The 23,452-nt window shown below is 44.1% G+C and overlaps 2 protein-coding genes across 3 annotated transcripts in view; both read right to left on the reverse strand.

The window, feature by feature from the left end:
- itih3a.2 (inter-alpha-trypsin inhibitor heavy chain 3a, tandem duplicate 2) overlaps positions 1 to 3,509 on the reverse strand; it is a 72,958-nt gene extending 69,449 nt beyond the window's left edge. For both annotated transcript variants that reach the window (XM_086001863.1, XM_086001862.1), the window contains exons 1-4: positions 3,405 to 3,509; positions 3,258 to 3,311; positions 2,636 to 2,665; positions 824 to 990 (exon numbers count right to left, since the gene is read on the reverse strand). In XM_086001863.1, coding sequence (XP_085857989.1) covers positions 824 to 990; positions 2,636 to 2,665; positions 3,258 to 3,311; positions 3,405 to 3,494 — 341 coding nt within the window. In that variant the 5' untranslated portion in view covers positions 3,495 to 3,509. The remainder of the gene's footprint in view (positions 1 to 823; positions 991 to 2,635; positions 2,666 to 3,257; positions 3,312 to 3,404) is intronic.
- Positions 3,510 to 11,114: 7,605 nt separating this feature from the next.
- surf6 (surfeit 6) lies at positions 11,115 to 22,442 on the reverse strand. The gene is made up of 5 exons (XM_086001864.1): positions 22,203 to 22,442; positions 21,983 to 22,088; positions 18,883 to 19,050; positions 15,984 to 16,069; positions 11,115 to 12,016 (listed from the first exon to the last, which is right to left on the reverse strand). The coding sequence occupies exons 2-5, from the start codon at positions 22,080 to 22,082 to the stop codon at positions 11,327 to 11,329; spliced, it is 1,044 nt and encodes a 347-aa protein (XP_085857990.1). The 5' UTR covers positions 22,083 to 22,088; positions 22,203 to 22,442; the 3' UTR covers positions 11,115 to 11,326.
- Between the last annotated feature and the right edge of the window lie 1,010 nt (positions 22,443 to 23,452).

Genomic DNA, 23,452 nt, shown 5'->3' on the forward strand with positions numbered 1-23,452 from the left:
TTAATTATAACCATTAACTAGGTAATATTAAGTATTATCTGTCCCCATTCTAACTAAGTCCAAGTACAAATCACCATGCAGACTCAGAAATTAAAATTTCCCACTTTTCATTTCTCAGTTTACAAGCTGTAAGTAAAGCGCGTCCCTTTTAAGATGTTATTGCCCACCTCAAAGCTCTGCTTTAGTCGTGAGTTTGAGTTGACTTCTGTTTTTGAATCTGCCTGCCTGCCTGAGAAGTGTGAAAATACCTAAAAGGAGTGCATTACACTACTAATTGCAAAGACTGGTTATCGGGCAAATGGCACTAACCATTTGTCATCACCATAGACGGCAATTACAAACCGTTTTTAAAAGCTCCACTGATTTCAGGCAAAGTCAGGTCTTCAAGGAGTTTCAGGTCTCCACTTTCCGACTGCCTCTCGTCATTGTTAACAGTGCAAACAGCTGGTGGAGACTTCAGGCAGCTTCAATCAGCTGTTTGCACTCTTAACAACTACAAGAGGCAGTCGGAAAGTGGCGAGTTCCAGCAGCTTCATTCAGGTGGTTTTACCATCCACCACGTATAGCGGGCAAATTGCGTCAGCAAAAACGCGCCCACTATACGTGGAGGGAACTACAACCAATAGCATATGATAAATGGCAAAGGCATTAAAACTTGTGAGAGGAAGAGTCTGCCATCATTTTTTTTTAAAAGACCAGTGGGTAACTGAAAGAAAGGGAATTAACAGAAGTCACCAATCATATAAAATCAAAATGGGGTATGTGAATGTGTCCATTTTAACCCTAATTTGGTAGTTGTCGGTTAATTGTAGCAGATACACACATGGTAAAGTTGGTAATGAAAGCTGTTTTGGGCAGCTCAACTTCAAAGAGGGCTTCCCTGGACTGAGTCGCCCGGTTTACCACTCGGCTTGTTATCACATTGTGTGCGAATCGAGATGTAACTTTTGAATCGATCTTCAAGCTGTAGACTTCAATCTTTCTCGCATCCTGAAGAAATTAGAAAAATAAAGTACCTGGTTTTAATTGGTAAAGAATGACAATGAATCACTGCATTGTGAACAAAATAAAGCTGCTTTTATAATGGGCTTCAGCCAGGCTGGCTCCCATAACGTGGATCTTGTTAGAATAACATGCCAGGAAGACAAGCGGAGATGAGGGAGGCCTAGTAAAAACAGGTCTTTTCTAGCTACTGGTCTTAAATAAAATCCAGTAAGTTGATTTTGTTCCACTAAGAAATCTAGGAAATACCTGAAAAGTTAACCGCTCTACCCAAGATGAAATCAACCCCACTCACCTACCATTACATCACTTATCTTTGTTTCAGATGCTGTAGTATCACATTAGCACCACTGAAGAGGTGATGGGTGTCTTTTGGGCCTGCGTTCAAACTACGATGACCAATAACTTTGCAGGAAGTTCTTGAATGACCAAGTCCCAGAACAAGAATGAAAGATTGATGCCAACTAGTGCCAAATTAAGGGCAAGCATTTTTTTGCTCAGTAGAATTTGGATGGGGAATGTCCAAATACATTTCACATAGGACCCTACAGCCAATAGAGAATTTTGTCCTATCAATTTAGGCTGGATTTGCATCTAGGCCTCTAGAGGTGAAAAGGTCAAGGTGACTAACCAACTACATACACACAATCAACTACATACACACAATTTTCACATTCTCATAGCCTAATGGAAATTGCTTAAAAATCCCCAGCTGTTGACAATTTAATACTGTCTAAAATGTCCTCATATCAAGATGAATTAAAATTCATATTTTGGGTTCAGATCATCCAAGGTTCAAAGGAGATGAATTGAAAGTCCAAAAAATGTCAGAAACACAGACATCTCCTTCACTCTTAGGATACAGATTTCCTTCCCCTCCTGACTAAAATGTCAGGTAACTTGGACATCAACATTTCCTCACTTCCACCAGAAAACTGAACAAATCACAACAATCACTATCATGGGGTAACTCAAAGAAACATAGAAATAGCCCCCCCACCCCTCAGCCTGCACAGCGACTTTCCTTCAGTCACCGGCACCAGTCCACAAAAGGTTTACTGTGAATTCTGAGATCGCATTGCACATTATCAAAAGGAATTAAACACCAAATTGACGCTGTGCTATTTCTTTTGAAAGAAAGACATTTATATAGTGCCTTTCACAACCTCAGGACATCCCAAAGCACTTTACAGCCAATGAAGTACTTTTTGAAGTGTAGTCAATTGTGCACTGCAAGCCCTCACAAACAGCAACGTGATAATGACCAGATAATCGTTTTTGTTATGCTGAGTGAGGGATAAATATTGGCCCAGGACACCGTGGATAACTCCCCTGCTCTTCTTCAATCTTTTATGTCCACCTGAGAGAGCAGACAGTTTAACGTCTCATGTGAAAGACGGCACCTCTGACAGTGCGGCACTCCCTCAGTACGGCACTGGAGCGTCAGCCTAGATTTTGTGGTCAAGTGGACTTGAATCCACAACCCTCTGACTCAGAGGCGAGAATGCTACACACAGAGCCACGGCTGACACTTTTGAAGAATTAGGCTTTTTAGAAACCAACTGCTTACAGCACAACTTATATTGGCAAAGAGGATAATTGTTATTTACAAGAATTGGCAAATAATACCTACTTTGTATCTCAGCCCCTTTGTGCTTCTTTTCTATTATCAGAAGGGAAAAAGAACAGAATTTATAATGAAAATATAAGTATATTGGCTGTTGAGAGGCAAAACAATTTTGATAGTGTGTTATGTGCAATAGACTTTCCCAAAGGGATGTCAGATGAATGTAAAATAAGAGAATAGTCATGTACTAAATTAGCTGAAGAGACGGGGAATTAATGATTCAGATGTGACCTGTATGAAGTCTCTACGTGAATCAGTCACTATGAACAACAACCAAAGTCACTCCCAAAAGTTTAATTCATTATATTCTCTAGCAAACAGCAATGAAAATGTAATAGCTATGAACGTGGTCCACCCTGATTACAGCAAACACAAGGGGATCAGCAAAGCAGTTTGTTTTAATCACTATTTAAGCTCTGGTATTAGCGGAAGGGGGTTTTGTCGGTGAATGGAGAAATAAATGTGTTGTGATGAGATGTTTGTGATACTGAGTTTGTAATAGTTGGTTTCCACGGTAATAACTTACTTTGTACTTATGAATGATTCAACATTTGAAATTTGGAGAATAGAATTATGAAATGCAAAGAAATTCATAAATTGAAAATTATTCTTCAATGATTAGACATACCTTTAGTAACACTTTTAAGGGCTGAGGGTTTGGCGAAAGGTTTCCATATCCAACCTACCACGTTCATTAAAAAAACAAAAATCTATGTTAGTCGTCATTTTAAATATATCCGAATTAGCTATATTTTCAAAATAGATTGTACATTACCCCAGGATCCTCTGATTCTGCTATTATGAAATCAGCTGATATTAACGTTGGAACAGAAATCAGCAAAAGATGGACTAACATTGGCCTCATTTTGAAAAATAGTAGATCTGTCCCACAGGTGAATGGCTTTATTTCAATCTCTGTTAATAATGGTACATATTTACTATCAAAACAAACTCAACAGATTTAAAGACAAACAACATGTTTTTCATGTTAACCCTTCTACTGCCGATCTCTTTCGGTATCTTTTTTCAGTTAATGTTTGTTTTTGTTGCTCATTAGACTGACTGATAAAAAAGTATTTACGAAGTAACACAAAGACTCTTGTGGAAATATATGTGTACATGTTAATATATCCTGAAGTAATTATGTTCAAGTGTGAAACTCCACTCGTTAAAAGGAACTGTGTGGTTTGGCAATATGCAATGGATTGAATAGTCTGTGTTAACCATTAATACACAATACTTAAAGTAACTTCAAACAAATTTCCACGTAGTGGACAACAACTTTCATTTATATAGTAGTCCTCCTGTGCAGGAAAACATCTGAATATTTTACAAACGCAGGAAAAGGTAGACACGGAGTATGGGGAGGAAAGAAGAAATAATTGACACAAAAGAAATTTACTGCCAAGTACTTTGAGCTACATGCTGCTGTGTTGTGGAGAGATTTGTCACAGAACATTACAGCATGGATGGGGCATTCACTTCTCCTTCATCTAACTAAGGGTTGCCAACCCTCCAGGGTTGCCCTGGAGTCTCCAGCAATTGAAAAATAATCTCCTGTGAGCAACCCAGGAGAAAAAAAAATTGGGGCATTACAAAAATTATGTTTTGTTCGTATTCTTTGAATATTTTTGTTTATTAATTATAGAAATATTGGAAATGAGGAAAAAGGGCTTGTTGACTAGGCAGGGCCATTGGAGGTGGGAGGTCTTGTGGTGAATCTCCAGAAATACGTCCAACCAGAGTTGGCAACCCTGCATCTAACCGACAGCCCACAGTGACATCACAGCACGTAATCTACACATTTTCTTTACAAACATCCACAAAGCTTTTCACCTCATGAAGGAATGGTACATTTGTCTGTACAACCAAATGTGAAAATTCCACATACCTATCTGACTTTTACTTGTCGGCCGCTGCGGTTTTTTTTCCCTTCGATTTTCCACTTTTCTTGTTTAGGACCAGGCAGTTGGGTTTTTTTTTGAGTGGGATGATTGAAAGTTTTGAAGATGTAAAGCAAACAAACACTGAGGGCTGAATTTTCCTCTGCTAACCTGCCTGAAATAGGGTGGGATAGTGGTGGAAAAGGTGGGAAGATTTGGAGGCAAGGCCTACTGCCACGTTCCCGCCCCGATCTGAATTTTCCTCCCCCGTTGCTGGCGACCTCTTTTCCTGGCGGTCAAATGAAAATTCTGGCAGGGAGGCTGGGCCCGGGCCAGCAAGCCGCTGAATTTTCCTGTTTATCGCTACTTTCTCTGCTGACCCCAGGGTCCGCCAGGAGAAGGATGGTGGTAATCTCTGTGGTACCAGCAGTAAACCCGTAAATCACTGGATGCAGGGAGAAGGCCAAGTAGTGGGCTCCCTTCCCTCCAAGATAGGCCCCAACCACCAAACCTTTTTAAGCCTTGGACTCAGTTCACCTCCTCCTCCTCTAAATCTCCTCTTGCTCTGCAGGTGTTGTGGTGGTGGTCTTGCTGTAGCACTGCTAGAATTTTCCATCCTAGCAGCAGCTGGCTCCCTCTTGGTGATGGGGATCCCACCAGGATTATACTCGGCATACCTTATGAGCTTCGACCCAAGAAAATGGGCCAGATTATGGCAGGCGGAAGTCCTGCCCACTGCCATTCCATCGACAAGGGGGAAAATCCAGGCCCAACAGTATGTTTTTTTTTTAAATCCGTGTATGATTTTTTTTAAATCAGGAAAGCAAATTTCAGAACTCAAGTAATGATCCTTTCCAATTTTGGACTTGGCAAAAGCTTACAACCATATTAAATGTTCCAGTTGGTTTTTTTTCTGTCTACTCCCACACAACAACAACTTGTATTTATATAGCGCCTTTAACGTAGTAAAACATCCCAGGGTGCTTCACAGGACAAAAAATGGACACACTGAGCCACATAAGAAATTAGGGCAGATGACCAAAAGCTTGGTCAAAGAGGTATGTTTTAAGGAACGTCTTAAAGGAGAAAAGTGAGGTAGAGAGGTTTAGGGAGGGAGTTCCAGAGCTTAGGGCCTAGGCAGCTGAAGGCACGGCCACCAATGAGCGATTATAATCAGGATGCTCAAGAGGGCAGAATTAAAGGAGCGCAGATATCTCGGGGGGAGGGGGGGGGTGGGGGGGTTATGGGGCTGGAGGAGATTACAGAGATGGTAAGGGGCGAGGCCATGGAGGGATTTGAAACAATGCTGAGAATTTTAAAATCGAGGCGTTGCTTAACCAGGAGCGAGTGTAGGTCAGCGAGCACAGGGGTGATGGGTGAACGGGACTTGGTGCGAGTTAGGACACGGGCAGCCAAGTTTTGGATGATCTCACGTTTATGTAGGGTAGAATGTGGGAGGCCAGCCAGGAGTGCGTTGGAATAGTCAAGTCTAGAGGTAACAAATAAATTAAAACTCGCCTCTGATTTGCCTTTTCTCTAATAAACTGGTTCCTGTCTTTCAACAGAACCAAAGGCTCAGTCAGGTTGGCCAATGTTATGTACAAAGCAATAGGTGCAGAATTTCATTTAATCAGCTGGCACTTGTCTTGCAAGAGAAATACCCCTCTTACTGAAGGAGTATTAAGTAGCTATGTGATTCTGTCACCCAGTGGATGAAAGGAGTTACTACATCTGGGCGCTTGTCATTGTAACTTGCCCTCTTGTTTTCCACTGTACTGTAGGGGGTTCTCCTCTTTGGATTGCAGACGTTTCTCTCTCTAGAGGCCTCTCTCTCCCTCTTGCACAGTAAAACCTTGAGTGGTTCGACCCACTCACCCCTTAGGTTCCAGACACTGGACTTAGATGCAGGAACTACAATGCAGAGAATACTCTTATAGACCAAGTTTAATGAAACGAAATGAAATTTTATTGCATAAGGAAAACCAAATCAAATGCAAGCAAATAAGAGGGTACGTAGGAGGGAAAAACAAATCAAAATACAGTACTAACTGAGATAGATACAGGCATATTATACTTTACAAACGTCATCATGAAATGGGGAAACACACGGAACATCGAGGGACAACAACTCATGTTAATTATACCCAAAATGCCCACCCCCTTAAACCTATCTAGATCCGATTATGAAGGGCCAGAAACATGCTCACCAATCCAGTTGGAAAAGCATAGAGTTTTGAAACAAGTCTGCATTTTGATCCCCTCAGGCGTCCTGTTTCCGCGTGGTCAGTGGAGCCACAGCGAGCTGCGCTACACTTCTCTCTCTCTCTCTCTCGAGGTGAAGGTCACGGGCAGGCTGGACACTGGCAGGCCTGGACGTCGGTGGGGACGGAGACCATCTGTTTGACCACGGTTAGAGGGGTCTCTAGCTAGTTACCATTTTCATATGGGTTTCCTCTGTAGGGCTGCTGCCCTTTGTCTCGTCAGCAGCCCAGGGTTTGTTGACGATCTCCCGATGGTTACCCCGGGGCAGGACGCAGACTCGAATCACCTTCTTGGTGGCTGCCTCGTTTTCTTCTTCAATCCTTCCGAGCTGGTGATCTGTGAAGGAGGATGGTGAGCGTCCTGATAGCTACCCCGGGTTCCCCCAAATATACTTCTCAAGAGAAGCCTTTATCTCCCGCCAAATCAAGGTTAGTCTTTGTTTAACTTTTGGCGGGCTTGTTGCACAGCGGGGTAGTTATATTTAAACTGCTTTCGGGATGGACGGTGATGGCCATCTCTGGTCTGGAGTGACCCTGCATTGTTTTGAATGTCTTCTTGATGTCTTTAATGGGTCTTTGATGCTCCCCTTATGAATATAAAACTATTTCCCTTTGTCTGGGTAAACATTTAGGTGGCCTTTATCTACAGGCCGATCTGACTGGATCTGCATCCAATCTATATGTATGTGTTTGTGTCTGGTTTCGTTTTCTCAGAAACGGCTTCCAGAACTTACTGTGGGTTGAATTCACAAAAGCTGTCTGGGGACTGCAGGAACCATTTTAAAGTGTCCAAAAAGCTAGTCACGGGGTCTGGCGGCCATTTTATATGCCCCTTTTTCCTGGGCTTCTTTTAAAACAGTCTTTAAAACAAGGCCTCTTCTGCCAATAGACCCTTATAATACAATGTTCAATTTTGCAGATTACAGTACATTAGTTTTAACAAAACTGTAAATATGTTTACGATCAGCCCTGAAATTACACATGGGATTTGAGTGCTTAATATGTTTGTCTGAAAATTCTGAAACAGTCCTGGACGCATTCGCAGAACCACACTCCATTTTGTCTTAACCCATCTACCTTAGGATAGCTACAATTACAACTCTGTTACAACTGAAAGCCTCTCTAAATTGCCTACAAATTGTTCCTTCTTTTCCATTATGTACTAGTCTATATAATGTACTCCAATATGGTAACAGAGCCCTTCTTTTCATAATTTAATCCAGACTACCATCTATAAATCCTTTAAATAATTTTCACCTAGGCTATATTGTATTGCTCCATTATAATTAATACCCTGGTTCCCAGGCTTTGGGCTGGATTTTCTCAATGGGGAGCTTTAAGGCGGGACTCCCACTTGTCAGGTTTTAGTCCCACCTCCATCGACTTGTGGCCAACCCCTCTATTTTCCCTTGATTGACCCTGTTAAGCCCGCCCAGCGGGCTTAGCAGGCCAATTAAGGGAAAGCCGGTTACTGGTGACGTCAGTGACGTTTCATCGGTCAAGAGTTTTTGACGGATGAAATGTCAGCATTTGACAGCTCTATGAAGCTGTCAAACACTGACAATCTGTCTTCTAAGTTGAGTCCTTCTACTCAGACTCAGTTAGCGAGCTCTCCAGACCAGAAAGCAGAGGCTGCAGCTTTTGACAGTTCAGCGGCCATTCTGCTTTCTGTGCCGGTGAGCTGAGGGACTCCCGAGACCTGAAGGAAGGAAGCCTGCAGGAAGAAGTAAAAGGTAAGTAAAACTTATTAAAACACTTTACACACACTTACCTCTGCACACATGCACCCATCACTCACCTGCACACCGAACATCTCAGCCCCTCCGACCCCCGCAGACTGACGGCCCGCCTCGCTGACCCTAGCGAGGTTCGGAGCCGTCGGGAAGCCCACACTTCAGGGCTCAAGATAGGGATTCTCCAAAAAACTGCCTGTTAACTGGCAGTTAATTGGCACTAATCCCCATCCTGCTTCGAGGAGAGACCCGGCGCGGGTCGGGTACCCGCCTCCTGGGAAGATGGCACAGAGGCAGGTTGGGGGCGGGATGGGTACCCGCCCCCAGATTCTGCCAGTTTCCTGGCAGTCCCGCCTCCCCAGGGCTGGCAAAATCGGCCCCCTTATTTCTAATGCTCTGCAATCATAATCTACAGTACCCTTTTGTTTTTATTCCCTCCTTCATTAGCCTTTTGCTTAGCCTCTCTTCTATCTGCCCTAATGTACATCTTTTCCTATGCCCCAAGCATACTATTTTCTAACTGCTATCCCATTTCTGACATATTTATTCTTAACCCATTTATGTCCTTGGTTTGCTTCTCTCCCTGTTTTACTAGTTTAAATCCCTTCTCTGTAGCCATTGGTAATAGCATTTTAAGTGGCACTCATCCCATTTGTAGAACTGTCTCTGCCCCAGAACTCATCCTGATGCTCTGGAAATCTGATACCATCTTCAACACCATTTGTCAAACCATTCATTACTGTGCATAATATGCTTCTCCCCAACTCTTTTATCACGTGGCTCTGGGAGTAATCCTGAAATTACGACTGTAGAAATCCTGCTTTTTAAACCTTACAGGGACTCCTCAACTTCCCTTTGCAAGACCTCTATCCTGTTCGTTCCCATGTTATTGGTTCCAACGTGAACCAAACCTTCAGGCTGCTCAGCCTCCCGTTCCAGGATTTTCCCCACTCACTCAGTTGTGCCTGATAGCCTGGCACCCGAGAGGCAAGAGACTATTCGGGAATGAACACTATGACTTCTCCCCCACAGGCAGCCACTTGGTGCTTCGTCTTGCTGTTGCTCGTGATTTCCCTACTCTGTCAGTGTCCTTGTCTGCATTATAGGTATTTAGCACTTATACCCATCAGACTACTTCAGAGCTTTAGGAGTTTCCTAAACTGCCTCGGGCCAAATTGCACCCACCCCCCCACAAATAGTCACCCACCTCTTTATTCTTTTCTAGTGTGTGGCCACCTCCTGCAATGTGCTCTCCAAGAACCCCATCTCCTCCCATGTAGCAAGGAATGTTTCACAAGCTCAGTAACTTCAGCTCATGTAAGTCCATCTACACTTTTTACATCCGTGACAGAGCTAGATAGCCATGGCTTCTCAAAACTCCAGTATCACTCAGGTTCCGCACAACGAGGATCTCCACTGGACTCAAACTCAAAACACTGAAAGCAGTTTCAATCCAGGCACACTTCAGTTCCATACTCACTTAACTCGTACCTCTATTACCTCACTTGCACAATCTACTTAATTTCACAAAAGTCAATCAATCCAAATTCCACCCAGCCACCAGTACTTTCACACATAATCGCTAGTTTATCAGTCAAACCAGCCGTTGGTTCTTGCAGAAACTCACTTATATAACTAATTAATAAATAGAATTTAGCATTCACCAACTCACTTCCAGTTCAGATCAAATTAATTTCAATAGATTTTTAAACCAAACATTTTGAAGACCTGCCTTTTTTTGTCATGAATTTCCAATTAGTTTAGATACTTACAAGCTGAAAGGTACATAATGTCCATTTTAGATCGGTAAGACCAGCACTTGAATGGCAGCTGCAGACATGAGAAACCAAACTAATAAAAGAGATGTTAGAAACGGGGATATTAGGGGATGACAGCTGAAAGTAATCCAGTGTTGTCCTCTTTTCATCAGGCAAGAACATAAAAGTGTGTTCAAAAAATGCAATCTTCCTGTCAACACTGCAATCTGAAGACAGATCCTCTGCACCAGCTACTCTCAATCTCTCAGGTTAATTGATTTTGCTCTGTACGCCCCAGTGCACAGGCAGCAGGTTTGAACTTTATCTGCTTTTGGGAATAAATGGGGATTAATTCTGAGAGCTAATGTATTTATTTTTCAAAACATACTAACTTCTAACCTGAAAAAAAACACAAATGAAAAAAATCTCAAAACCTTGATACCACTCCAAGTGGCAATTACCTGCTGAATTAGAAACAGTTAAAAGCCAAATTAGTGACAATATTACAAGCTTTTTATTTTATTTTGATGCTAGCAATGCCTCACTGTTATAGGTTACAAGAGTTTAAATGCAGAAGACAATCACAATATGCCATTTTAGGATTCACTTTTTTTTTAAAAACAGTTCCGGTTTATTGTCAGCTGCACCTTCCAAAGTGATCAAGAGTTAATTTACTACTTAATGAACAAATTGGAAGAAAATTAGCTCCCCATTCAAGACAGAGTGGATTATTTTTAATGTGCTCCGTCCCCCCCAGGGCAGAACTCGAATCTGCTGGATGAGCCAATGGTCTTCTCCGGCTCAAACCATTACTGTGGGACTATAAACTTGCCGAGCCAAAGGAGCTACCATTTTTTTTTAAAACATTGAAAATATTTAATGTCAATAGAAAAGGTGTTCAGGTCCTTTGTTCAATACATAGTAGTACAATTAAGAAAACCACTAATATGAGCAACACACCATTCACTGTGCATCAAGGTTTTACACAAAATTGGACACATCATGGGATTGGGCAGATTGCAGTGCCTACTTTTTTGGGCACATGAAAATTCAACCCTCCCCCTTAAAGTTTTGCTTTTTTCAAATCTTCGGGTAGAATACGTCCCTTCTTTCGTGCCTTGTCCTTCTTTCGTTCGATCTTGGCGTGCTTCATTTTCTTTATATTTGTTTGCCTCTTACTTTGACGATGTTGCATCTTTTCGGCAACATGCTCCGTTCGCTTTTCCCAACTCTTCTGCCGCTGGGATTTGAGCTTTTCCTTTCTCTTTAACGAAGCTTTCAGCATCTCTTCGTTGTCTTTGATTTTCAGGCCTTCAGCTTTGTATAGAACATTGGTCCACTTCATCTTTGCTTCGACTTCCTTGGCTTTATTTTCATCTTTGCTCCTCAATTCTTCGATCTTATTCTTTTGGGCTTCCAGCCTAGACAAGAGTTGTTTGTAGTTTTTGCCAGTCAAAGGCGTCAGGCCACCTTTAACGTTCTGCCGTTTCTCTTTTCTCTTCAGTTTTTTATCTTTAACTACTTCAGATGACATGTCCACTTTATTGAAAAGGATTTGCTCTTCCACTTTCTCAAACTTGTCTTTTTTCTCTCCGTCTTGAGTCTTTGCTGTAATGCTCTCCTCTTGAACAGTCTTCTCCTGTTCCTTCTTCATTTGAAACTCTTTCCGTTTTCGTTTTTTCCGTTCCCTCTCCTGCTTTCTGCGCAGACGTTTCTTTGCTAATTCTTCAGGCGGCAAGCCTTTTTGGTTGCCCTGTTGAGAAGTGCAAGAGACAGCACAATTAATGGTTGACTAATGAAAAGGCAGTAAATAGAAACCTTTGTGACCAGCTGGCAAATTATGTAAACCACTTACTTGACCTAAAACTCTCAACACATTTTCCTTCTGATCTATAAATTACACAGAGAGTGCGTGGTTCAACGTTGAAACAAAGGTTTTCAACCAGCAAATCACTGGTTTCAATCCCCTCACCACCAAATTATTCCTACACAAGTACAGGTAGACTACCCTTTATCCGAACTTCCGAAAACCGAAACCCTCTAAAAACCGAAGGTTTTTTCGTTCAGCGTAAGTCCAGCGTAAGTCGTGCGCACGACCCCCCGCGGACCCCCGCCGGCCCCGACCCCCGCCGGACCCGACCCCCGAGGACCCCCGCCGGCCCCGACCCCCGCCAACCCCGACGACTTACGCTGAGCGTTAGCGTAAGTCGTGCGCATGACCCCCCGCCGACCCCCCCGCGGACCCCGACCGTAAGTCGGCGGGGGTCGGGGTCGGCGCCGGTCCGCGGGGTGGGGGGGGGGTGTCGGGGCCGGCGGGGGGTCGTGCGCACGACCACCCGCCGACCCCCCTTCCGAAATCCGAAATTCTCCGAAAACCGAAACACGGCTGGTCCCGAGGTTTTCGGATAAAGGATAGTCTACCTGTACTCCCATTGAGCAAGACAGTTACCTTAAGCAGGGTGCTGTCTACCCAACTGCTAAATGGGTACCAGCAAGACGCGTGTGTGAAAGACTGACCCCCATCCATTGGAGTTTTACACGCCTGGCCCCAGACCAAGGGAAAAAAAGAGACCAGCCTTTCTCCTGTGGTCAGCTTTTAATCAAAGGCTGTCCGAGTACAGCCGTTGACTTTTTTGATTGCTCATCTGTGTGTTTCCAAACTGCATGAATATCATCAGCGTGTTCACTAAATGGGCAGAGTGAAATTATATATACACACACACGTATGCATAAAATGCATAGAAAAGTTGCCAGAAGTTTTTTAATTTAATTTCCTCCCCCACCCCAATCCCTTATACAGGAAACTCTTGCTTAAACGGCACCTATTTCTCTATTAACCGGCAAAATTCTCACTCCGAAAACAACACCTCAATAACCAGCAATGTTGCCGAGTCCGAGTCTCCCGTGATAGCCGAGTTAGTCAGTGGGGGTAGTTCTCCAAACTGCCACTACTCGGCTTCTTGGCGCTATCGGAAGTCAGAACACCTCAATACCCCTGTAACAGGAGTCTGACTCTCCCGCGCTGCTGGTAGTCCTTTCTGATCCGCCATTTTACAGGGGTACTGTGTGTCTCCCACGCTGCTGGTAGTCATTGCATTGCATTACCCTCAACTGGCAGTACTGTACTTAATCAAGCATCTTCCACAATCCATTTAACACAACATTCTGTAAATTACTGTATACTGCACATTTCTTGATTTTTTAAATTTTTGTTTGTTAAAAATAGCCTCGGTAGATAACCCTCTCCGTCATCCGGAATTTTTGATCAACCGGCAACACGCCGGTCCCGGATACCAAAGAGTTTCCTGTATTTATTACACGAGGTGGTACCCATCACAGCCTTCTATACAATGGGAGGCATTTTCACAATGGAGTCTCCCACCAACAAGCACAGCATCTAATAGGCATTTAGATACTAGGACCCTTTCCAACCAAGATCCCTACAGTCAAATATTTTGGCATTGCATTTTAATGTTTTGCACTGTATAAATTTGGGGAAGGAGGAGAGACGTCTATACTTTAAACTTTCTATTTAACCTAGTCTAATCGCATCTCTGACACCATGTGACTGCGAGGGCCTTTTGTGGAAGCTTTACGTATTGTGAAACACCACTGGCAGAATCCATTTTTAATGACAATCCAAAATAAATATTTCACAATCCCGTTACATATTTTTAGGTCACCCAAACCTGCTCTGTCAAGTAGAATCAGTCTGGGAATTGCACCCCAGTCCAGAGATCTTTGAATGTTTGAATTTTTGTACATATACAGGAAATTTTGTGATATCGGGCACCGACGTGTTGCCGATCTATCAAAACTGCCGGACATACAAAGTTAGTGTTGAAGCATACGGAGGTTTTCATCTCCGTATCTGACAACAAACACTGTTGCTTAGCAACAGCTTCTAAAGAGTCGGCTGCAGCTGCAAGCGTCTCTAGCTGAAGCTGTTGCTATAGCTACAGACCTTGCAGTGGCTGACTGGGAAAAAAAAAGAACGAGAGCTAAAAAAACTTACAGAAAACGGCTCCTGATTTTTGCTGTTAGATCGAGTATTCCGGACATACAACCTCCGGATAAACGAAAGTTTCCTGTACTTTGAAATTCAACAGTCCTGGGTATTAAATTCCCCAGTTAGTCAGAGTAACTGTAAATGATAAACTTAAAAATATGGGCAATATTTTATTATTTAATCTACTATATCTTATTATACTCTCAAACATCAGCAAAGTGATGGAAGGTGTCGTCGACAGTGCTAGCAAGCGGCACTTACCAATAACCTGCTCACTGATGCTCAGTTTGGGTTCCGCCAAGATCACTTGGCTCAGACCTCATTACAGCCTTGGTCCAAACATGGATAAAAGAGCTGAATTCCAGGGGTGAGAGTTATTGCGCTTGACATCAAGGCAGCAATTGACTGAGTGCGAGTAAAACTGAAGTCAATGGTAATCAGGGGGAAAACACTCCACTGGCTGGAGTCATACCTAGCAAAAAGGAAGATGGTGGTGGTTGTTGGAGATCAATCATCTCAGTCCCAGGACATCACTGCAGGAGTTCCTCAGGGCAGTGTCCTAGGCCCAACCATCTTCAGTGGCTTCATCAATAACCTTCCCTCCAGCATAAGGTCAGAAGTGGGGATGTTGGCTGATGATTGCACAGTGTTCAGTTCCATTCTCAACTCCTCAGATAATGAAGCAGAAAGACCTGGACAACATTCAGGCTTGGGCTGATAAGTGGCAAGTAACATTCACGCCACACAAGTGCCAGGCAATGACCATCTCCAACAAGAGAGAGTCTACCTCCCCATGACATTCAATGGCATTACAATCGTCAAATTCCCCACTAACATCTGCATCCTGGGGGTAACCATTGACCAGAAACTTAACTGGACCAGCCACAAATTCTGTGGCTAAAAGAGCAGGTCAGAGGCTAGGTATTCTGTGGCAAGTGACTCACCTGACTCCCCAAAGCCTTTCCACCATCAAGGCACAAGTCAGGAGTGTGATGGAATACTCTCCACTTGCCTGGATGAGTGCAGCTCCAACAACACTCAAGAAGCTCGACACCATCCAGGACAAAGCAGCCCGCTTGATTGGCACCCCATTCACCACCTTAAACATTCACTCCCTCCACCAGTAATGCACCGTGACTGCAGTGTGTACCATCTACAAGATGCACTGGAGCAACTTGCCAAGGCTTCATTTGAGAGCACCTGCCAAACTCGCAACCTCTACCAATTAGAAGGACAAGGGCAGCGGGCGCATGGGAACACCATCACCTACAAGTTCCCCTCCAAGTCACACACCATCCTGACTTGGAAATATAGCGCCGTTCCTTCTTCATCGCTGGGTCATAATCCTGGAACTCCCTCCCTAACAGCACTGTGGGAGTACCTTCACCACACGGACTGCAGCAGTTCAAGAAGGCGGCTCACCACCACCTTCTCAAGGGCAATTAGGGATGGGCAATAAATGCTGGCCTTACCAGCGACGCCCACATCCCGTGAATGAATAATTTTTTTTAAACTCCAATTCTTATATCAAGTACTTTTAATCAACCCATTATTATATCTAAATAGCAGTTTTCATTCCTCTTTTTCTTGTCTAAAGCAATAGTGTCCCTAACGCAATGTAATCTCTCTAGAATTGACTGACTAGTTTTCCTCAAATGCAACTCCAAGGATTCCACACATGTAAAATCCAAGGCATTTCAAAATATCCTACCTGCCCACGGCTTTCTTCAATTTTCTCGTGTAGTCTCTGACGCAGAAGATTTACTGTTGAAAATGAGCCTGTGTCCACTTTGCTGACTAAGAAAGCAAACCGGAAGTTATGATTTATAAATCACCAGTTATATCTATGCGCTTAACTTACATTAGCTATGTCAAAGAAGGAGCTTTAAACAATACAATGGCCCGGAATTTGCGGTGGATAATAACAGCGAACGAATAGCGGGCACCCACTAATCTACTGGAATTTTTTGAGGATGTAACTGGTAAAATAGATAAGGGAGAACCAGTGGATGTGGTGTATTTGGACTTTCAGAAGGCTTTCGATAAGGTCCCGCATAAGAGATTAGCGTGTAAAGTTAAGGCACATGGGATTGGGGGCAAGGTATTGACTTGGATAGAGAACTGGTTGGCAGATAGAAAGCAAAGAGTTGGAATAAACGGGTCTTTTTCCGAGTGGCAGGCAGTGACTAGTGGGGTACCGCAGGGATCGGTCCTTGGACCCCAGCTATTCACAATATATATTAATGATCTAGACAAGGGAACTAGATGTAATATCTCCAAATTTGCAGACGACACAAAGCTGGGTGGGCGTGTGTGCTGTGAGGAGGATGCCGAGAAACTACAGGATGATTTGGACAGGTTGGGTAATTGGGCAGAAGCATGGCAGATGCAATATAACGTGGATAAATGTGAGGTTATCCACTTTGGTGTCAAAAACAGGAAGGCAGATTATCTGAATGGCAATAGATTGGGAGAAGGGGAAGTGCAACGAGACCTGGGTGTCCTTGTGCACCAGTTGCTGAAGGTAAGCATGCAGGTGCAGCAGGCGGTTAAGAAGGCAAATGGTATGTTGGCCTTCATAGCAAGAGGGTTTGAGTACAGGAACAAGGATGTCTTGCTGCAGTTGTACAGGGCCTTGGTGAGACCACACCTTGAGTACTGTGTGCAGTTTTGGTCGCCTTATCTGAGGAATGATATTCTTGCCATGGAGGGAGTTCAGCGAAGATTCACCAGGCTGATACCTGGGATGGCAGGAATGACGTGTGAGGAGAGATTGGGCTTGTACTCGCTGGAGTTTAGAAGAATGAGAGTGGATCTCATTGAAACTTATAAAATTCTGGCAGGACTGGACAGACTAGATGCAGGGAGGATGTTCCCGATGGTCAGGGAATCCAGAACCAGGGGTCACAGTCTAAGGATACGGGGTAGGCCTTTTAGGACAGAAATGAGGAGGAGTTTCTTCACCCAGAGAGTGGTGAACCTGTGGAATTCTCTACCACAGAAGGCAGTAGAGGCCAATTCATTAAATATATTCAAGAAGGAGTTGGATATATTTCTTAAGGCTAAAGGGATCAAGGGGTATGGGGAGAAAGCAGGGACCGGGTACTAAACTTGGATGATCAGCCATGATCGCATTGAATGGCGGAGCAGGCTCGAGGGGCCGACTGGCCTACTCCTGCTCCTATCTTCTGTTTCTATGTTTAATTTTGTGGAGTGTCAAATTTATCCAGGTTAATAAAATTAAAATTAAGAAACTTTTAATTTTTTTCCAGTAGTTTGTTCATATTTATTTCAGGTTTACCTTTTCCCCCATGTGATAGCCCCAATCTTTGTTTTGCTCTCTATAACATTTTTTAAAAGTTTGAATCAAAGGAGCTTACTCACTTCCTGGTGCTCGGTCGGTGAGAATTCTGCATTGTGATTAGCTGCTGAGACAGCTTGATGACATCACAAGAGCTCATGGTCTGGGATTCCCACTAAACTATGCTGATTTCAACTGCATGTCGGAAAAGCTGAACTTCTCACCACAGAGATCACGAGATCTTTGTGGGAAGCTTACTTCGGAGCCAGCGGCGAATGCCTTTGCTTCACCGCTGACCGCAAATTATGGGTCATTAGTTTCAAAAGACTGTTACAAGACAAAAATGTTGAGCGTGTTCTTTGTAATGGCCCAGAACTTCGGGTCTCCACAGGTGAGTACGCCATGGGGTACTCACCCATAGGCCCAATGGAAGTGCCGGTTTCCTGCATGCACTGCGCATGCGCGGGAAACCAGCACTTCCGTTCCCCTGAAAGAAGGGGTTCAGAGGTGGAACGCGTGTGCAGGAGAGGCAGCACGTGCGCATCGAACTTACGTTTTTTTTGCAGGTTTTCCCGGGAGGGTAAGTCTCCAGAAGTTACACATATAAAAAGCAGTCGCAAGGCCTGCTTTTTACAAGGTAAGTGGTGAATTAATTAAAATTAAAACATTTTTTCCACAGGTTTATTATTTTTAAATACTTTAAAGAAAGGTAAGTTTATTTTTAGCCCTGTTAGAAAATAAAATTACTTTTTTCAAAAATTTAAATTATTGTTTAAAATTTCATGTAATTTATAGTTTATTTAAAAAATGTGATTTAAAAAAAAATGTATTTGAAGATTTAGTGATGTTTTGGGGCTTGTAGTATTTATAAGTTTGACAGCCCTTCCTGTCAAACTTATGAATGGAGCATTCCCTGCTCCGATTGGCTCCCCATGGCCCACGTGATCCCAGGGGACGCATTGAACTAACTGCGCCCCTGGGATACGCAAGCACGGTGCGCCGGCAGTTGGAGCAGGCCCAGGATCGGAATTCCATGGGGGCCCACAGCTCAACGGCCAGCGCGCTAGGTAAGTGCAGGTCGGGGGCTTACACCCGCGGGAAGCCGCCGACCCGAATTTCTGGGCCAATATTTTCAATGTGATGATGAAAGAATGAGCAGACGGGCAGCAGAGAAGGAAGGACATAAAAAAGTGTGTGAGAAAAGGTGCAAGTGTTTGATCTAAGTACTTAATTTTTTGAAACAAAATTAATTTCACTACTCCGTGGAGAATAGGGAAATATTACACATCATAAAATGTAGTTCTCACACCTCTGGGACTCTGCTGGATTTTGTTCTCTTTCATTCCAGCCTGAGCAGATTTAGACTGAGCCCCATTCACTGCTTGAAAACCTTTCAGCTCCTTGGGAGGTTGCTTTTTTCTTTTCTTCCTCTTCTTTTTAGGTTGGGCTGTGTCTTCCGAGCCCTCCCTTCGGGAAACTGAAAGAACAAAAAAAAATCATAACCACCTTTCTTTGGGCCAGACATAAGAAAAACAGAACTCGAGCTTCATTAAATCCACAACTTTGTGTCATTAACAGCATCATCTGAGCATTACTGCAAGTTAGTCCTCCTCGCCGGGACGTTAACTTTTTCCACAATATTTATACAGAAATAAAGAGCACATCCATCAGTGTCCGAAAAAAGAAACTGATTGATGTTTCGGGCAGATCCTGTATCTAGGTCTCAACCCAAAATGTTAATCTAGATTTGCGCTTTCCAGCTTTGTATTTCCAGTATTCAAGTTTTCATTTTAGAATGCCAAAATGAACACATTTTATCAATGTAATGCATTTGTGTGTATTTCAGCACTGAATACATAAAGGTAATCCACAAATTCTACTCCTCCTCAACTCTCTGTTCACTGGATAACCTCCAGCAATGTACCCACTGATACTCTGCCCCCTAAACAGCTCCTGGATTCACTCCCTCTCCACAGCGGTCGCTAAACCAGGACACTGGACAATGGTTCATCAATGCTACATGCTGACGCCACAAACCAACTTCATTCCAGCATTGTGCCTCACACTTTAACTTTGGCCATACTCGTATTGTATCCTCCCCGCTCTGTTTATAACCAGGACACATCTCTCCTAATCTCTGCCATCTCTATGTAACCTGAATTCCCTCTAAGCATATTCACATTTTACTGCCGTTCCTGACAAGGCCATTATGTCCACGCCATCCTCCTCCAACACGCCCTCCACGGTCTCGCTCAATGCGACTGCCGTCGCTTAGTTCCACTCAAATTGTAGCTGGAGGATCTCCATCAATGGCTTTTCTTCCCACCACCAGTTACCTCTGAAGTCCCTAAAAGATCTATTCTTGGCCACCTCCTAGTCATAGAGTCAGAGTTACACAGCACAGAAAGAGGCCCTTCGGCCCATCATGTCTGCGCCGGCCATCAAGTCCTGTCTATTCTAATCCCATTTTCCAGCACTTGGTCCGTAGCCTTGTATGCTATGGCGTTTCAAGTGCTCATCTAAATGCTTTTTGAATGTTGTGAGGGTTCCTGCCTCTACCACCCTTTCAGGCAGTGAGTTCCAGATTCCAACCACCCTCTGGGTGAAAAAGTTTTTCTTCAATTCCCCTCTAAACTTCCTGCCCCTTACCTTGAAACTATTGTTACTGACCCCTCTACTAAGGGGAAAAGTTCCTTTCTATCTACCCTATCTATGCCCCTCATAATTTTGTACACCTCACTCAGGTCCCCCCTCAGCCCTCTCTGCTCCAAGGAAAACAACCCCAGCCTGTCCAGTCTCTCTTCATAGCTGAAGCGCTCCAGCCCAGGTAACATCCTGGTGAATCTCCTCTGCACCCTCTCCAATGCAATCACATCCTTCCTATAGTGTGGCGACCAGGACTGCACAGTATGCCAGCTGTGGTCTAACTAGCGTTTTGTACAGCTCCATCATAACCTCCCTGCTCTTGCCTTCATTAGCCAAGGCATAGAATGTAAGTATCCCATATGCCTTTTTAATCACCTTATCTACCTGTCCCGCTGCCTTCAGGGATCTACGTACATGCACACCAAGGTCTCTCAGATCCTTTGTCCTTCCTAGGGTCCTACTATTCATTGTGTATTCCCTTGCCTTGTAAGTCCTCCCAAAATGCATCACCTCACACTTTTCAGGGTTAAATTCCATTTGCCACTGGTCTGCCCATCTGACCAACCCGTCTATATCGTCCTGTAGCCTGAGGCTTCCCTCCTCACTATTTACCACTCCACCAATTTTCGTGTCATCGGCGAACTTACTGATCATACCTCCTACATTCATATCTAAAATCATTAATGTACACTACAAACAGCAAGGGATCCTCTTCCTCATCTACATGCTGCCCTCGACAGCATCCTCCAGACATTGGGTCAGTTTCCACAAGCAAGCTGACAACATCCAGCTGTACCTCGCCACCACCTCTCTCCACTGCCTCTGTGCTGTCAAACCTCTTGTCCAACATTCAGCCTTGGATGAGCTGCAATTTACTCCACTGGGAAGACCAAAACCATCATCTTCAGACCCCTCCACACACTCTGTACCTTTTCCAGTGATTCCATCCCCTTCTCTGGCCACTGTCTCAGGTTGAAGCAATCTGTTCGCAAACTCAGCGTCCTATTCAACCGAGTTGAGATTCCAACCCCATACCCTCTCCATCACAAAAAACGCCTAATTGCACCTCCCCCTTTGCTTCAGCCCATCTGTTGCTGAAACTCTCATCTATGCAGTTGTCACCTCCAGACTCCACTATTTCAATACATTCATGGCCAGCCTCCAATCCTCCCATGCTCTGTAAACTTCAGCTCATACAAAATGTTGTTGTCCCTATCTCAAGTCCCACTTACCCATTACTCCTGACCTTGCTGACCTACATTGGCTCCTGGTCCTCCAACAACTCCAATTTAAAATTCTCACCCTCGTGTTTAAGTTATTTTCTGGCCTCACCTTTTCCTATCTGTCAAAGGTGGCGATATAAGGACAGGTGACAAAAAGCTTGGTTAAGGAGGTAGGTTTTAAAGGAGCATCTTACAAAGAGGAAAGGTGGAGAGATGAAGGTGTTTTGGGTGGAAATTCCGAGACTTAGGGCCGAAATGGCTGAAGGCACAGCTGCCAATGGTGGGGCAAAGGAAGTGGGGGGATGCCCAAGAATCCTGAGTTCTCGGAGGGTTGTAAAGCCGAAGGAGGTTACAGAAATGGGGAGGGGGAAGGGGAGCAGAAATCAATATGGTCTAATATTGGATTTCCACAATATTAGTTTATTTTTTAAATGCCTAATTTTCAAACAGTGCTTCTAAGCTTGTTTTTGCCCTCCATCATTTGTTACTAAGAGACCCAGTTAATCCTCTCAATCTGACATTTTTGTAACACATTCTTACCCAGCTTTCGTTTACGTGGCTCCTGGTTCTGGGATGCGCATACTTTGCTTCCCAAACTCTGTAAATACTTGTCCTTTGCAGCAAGGCTTGGATCGGCCATGTCGGTCTGTGTACAAATTTTAAAAAAAGGGGGGGATTAGTCACTCAACAGAATTGGTCGAAAATGAAGCTGATTAAAAGAGCAATCCGCTCTAGTGGAGGGGGGCTTTGATGGCCGTACCTGCGAGGACTGAAGAAGCAGCCTCGGGCCCGGTTAATATGAATCTTTCCCGAGTCAGAACAACTCAAGACCACGCTGCCGCTCCCGCCGATGTCATCACTGTGCTGCCCTCCTCGGGCGCGCTGTGATTGCGTTTCAATCTACCTCAGCATTCATTCTGCGAGTAGCACACGTGAGGCAAGGCAGTTGGTCAAAGCAAGCCTGTCATTAGCAGCTCTTTCCAAATTGTCTCCACTTTCACCCCAAGCCTGCTGCCCACTGTGTGCCTCTGATGACCAACGCAGGCTAGGCACACATGTCACATGCTAGGGACAAAAGCATTGCAAAAATATGGACTATTTAATGTGTGTAAACCTTGGTGTCATATTTGACCCTGAAATGAGCTTCCGACCACATTGCCGCAGCATAACTAAGACCGCCTACATCCACCTCCGTAACATCGGCCGTCTCCACCCTTGCCTCAGCTCATCCGCTGCTGAAACCCTCATCCATGCCTTTGTTACCTCTAGACTTGACTATTCCAACGCACTCCTGGCTGGCCTCCCACATTCTACCCTACGTAAACTTGAGGTCATCCAAAACTCGGCTGCCCGTGTCCTAACTCGTACCACGTCCCATTCGCCCAGCACCCCTGTGCTTGCTGACCTACATTGGTTCCCGGTTAAGCAGCGCCTCGATTTCAAAATCCTCATCCTTGTTTTCAAATCCCTCCATGGCCTCGCCCCTTCCTATCTCTGTAATCTCCTTCAGCCCCACAACCCCCCATAAATTCTGCGCTCCTCTAATTCTGCCCTCTTGAGCATCCCTGATTATAATCGCTCAACCTTTGGTGGCCGTGCCTTCCGTTGCCTGGGCCCTAAGCTCTGGAATTCCCTGCCTAAACCTGTCTGCCTCTCCTCCTTTAAGATGCTCCTTAAAACCTACCTTTTTGACCAAGCCTGCCTAATTTATCCTTATGTGGATTGCTATCAAATTTTTTATCTTAAAATACTCCTCTGCAGCGCCTTGGGACATTTTACTACGTTAAAGGCGCTATATAAATACAAGTTGTTGTTGTAACTCTCATTGCAAAATATCAGTATCCTCCTTAAATAGGTTTACAAGATTTACAGGGGTGATACCAGAACTGAGAGGTTATACTTATCAGGGAAGGCTGAACAGGCTGGGGCACTTTTCTCTAGAAAACACAAAAGAAAAAGAAAGACTTGCATTTATATATCACCTTTCACGACCACCAGACGTCCCAAAGC

The sequence above is a fragment of the Somniosus microcephalus genome, chromosome 11, assembly GCF_052327205.1.
Source record: "Somniosus microcephalus isolate GS21.2 chromosome 11, FLI_Smic_1.0, whole genome shotgun sequence".
Lineage (NCBI taxonomy): Eukaryota > Metazoa > Chordata > Chondrichthyes > Squaliformes > Somniosidae > Somniosus > Somniosus microcephalus.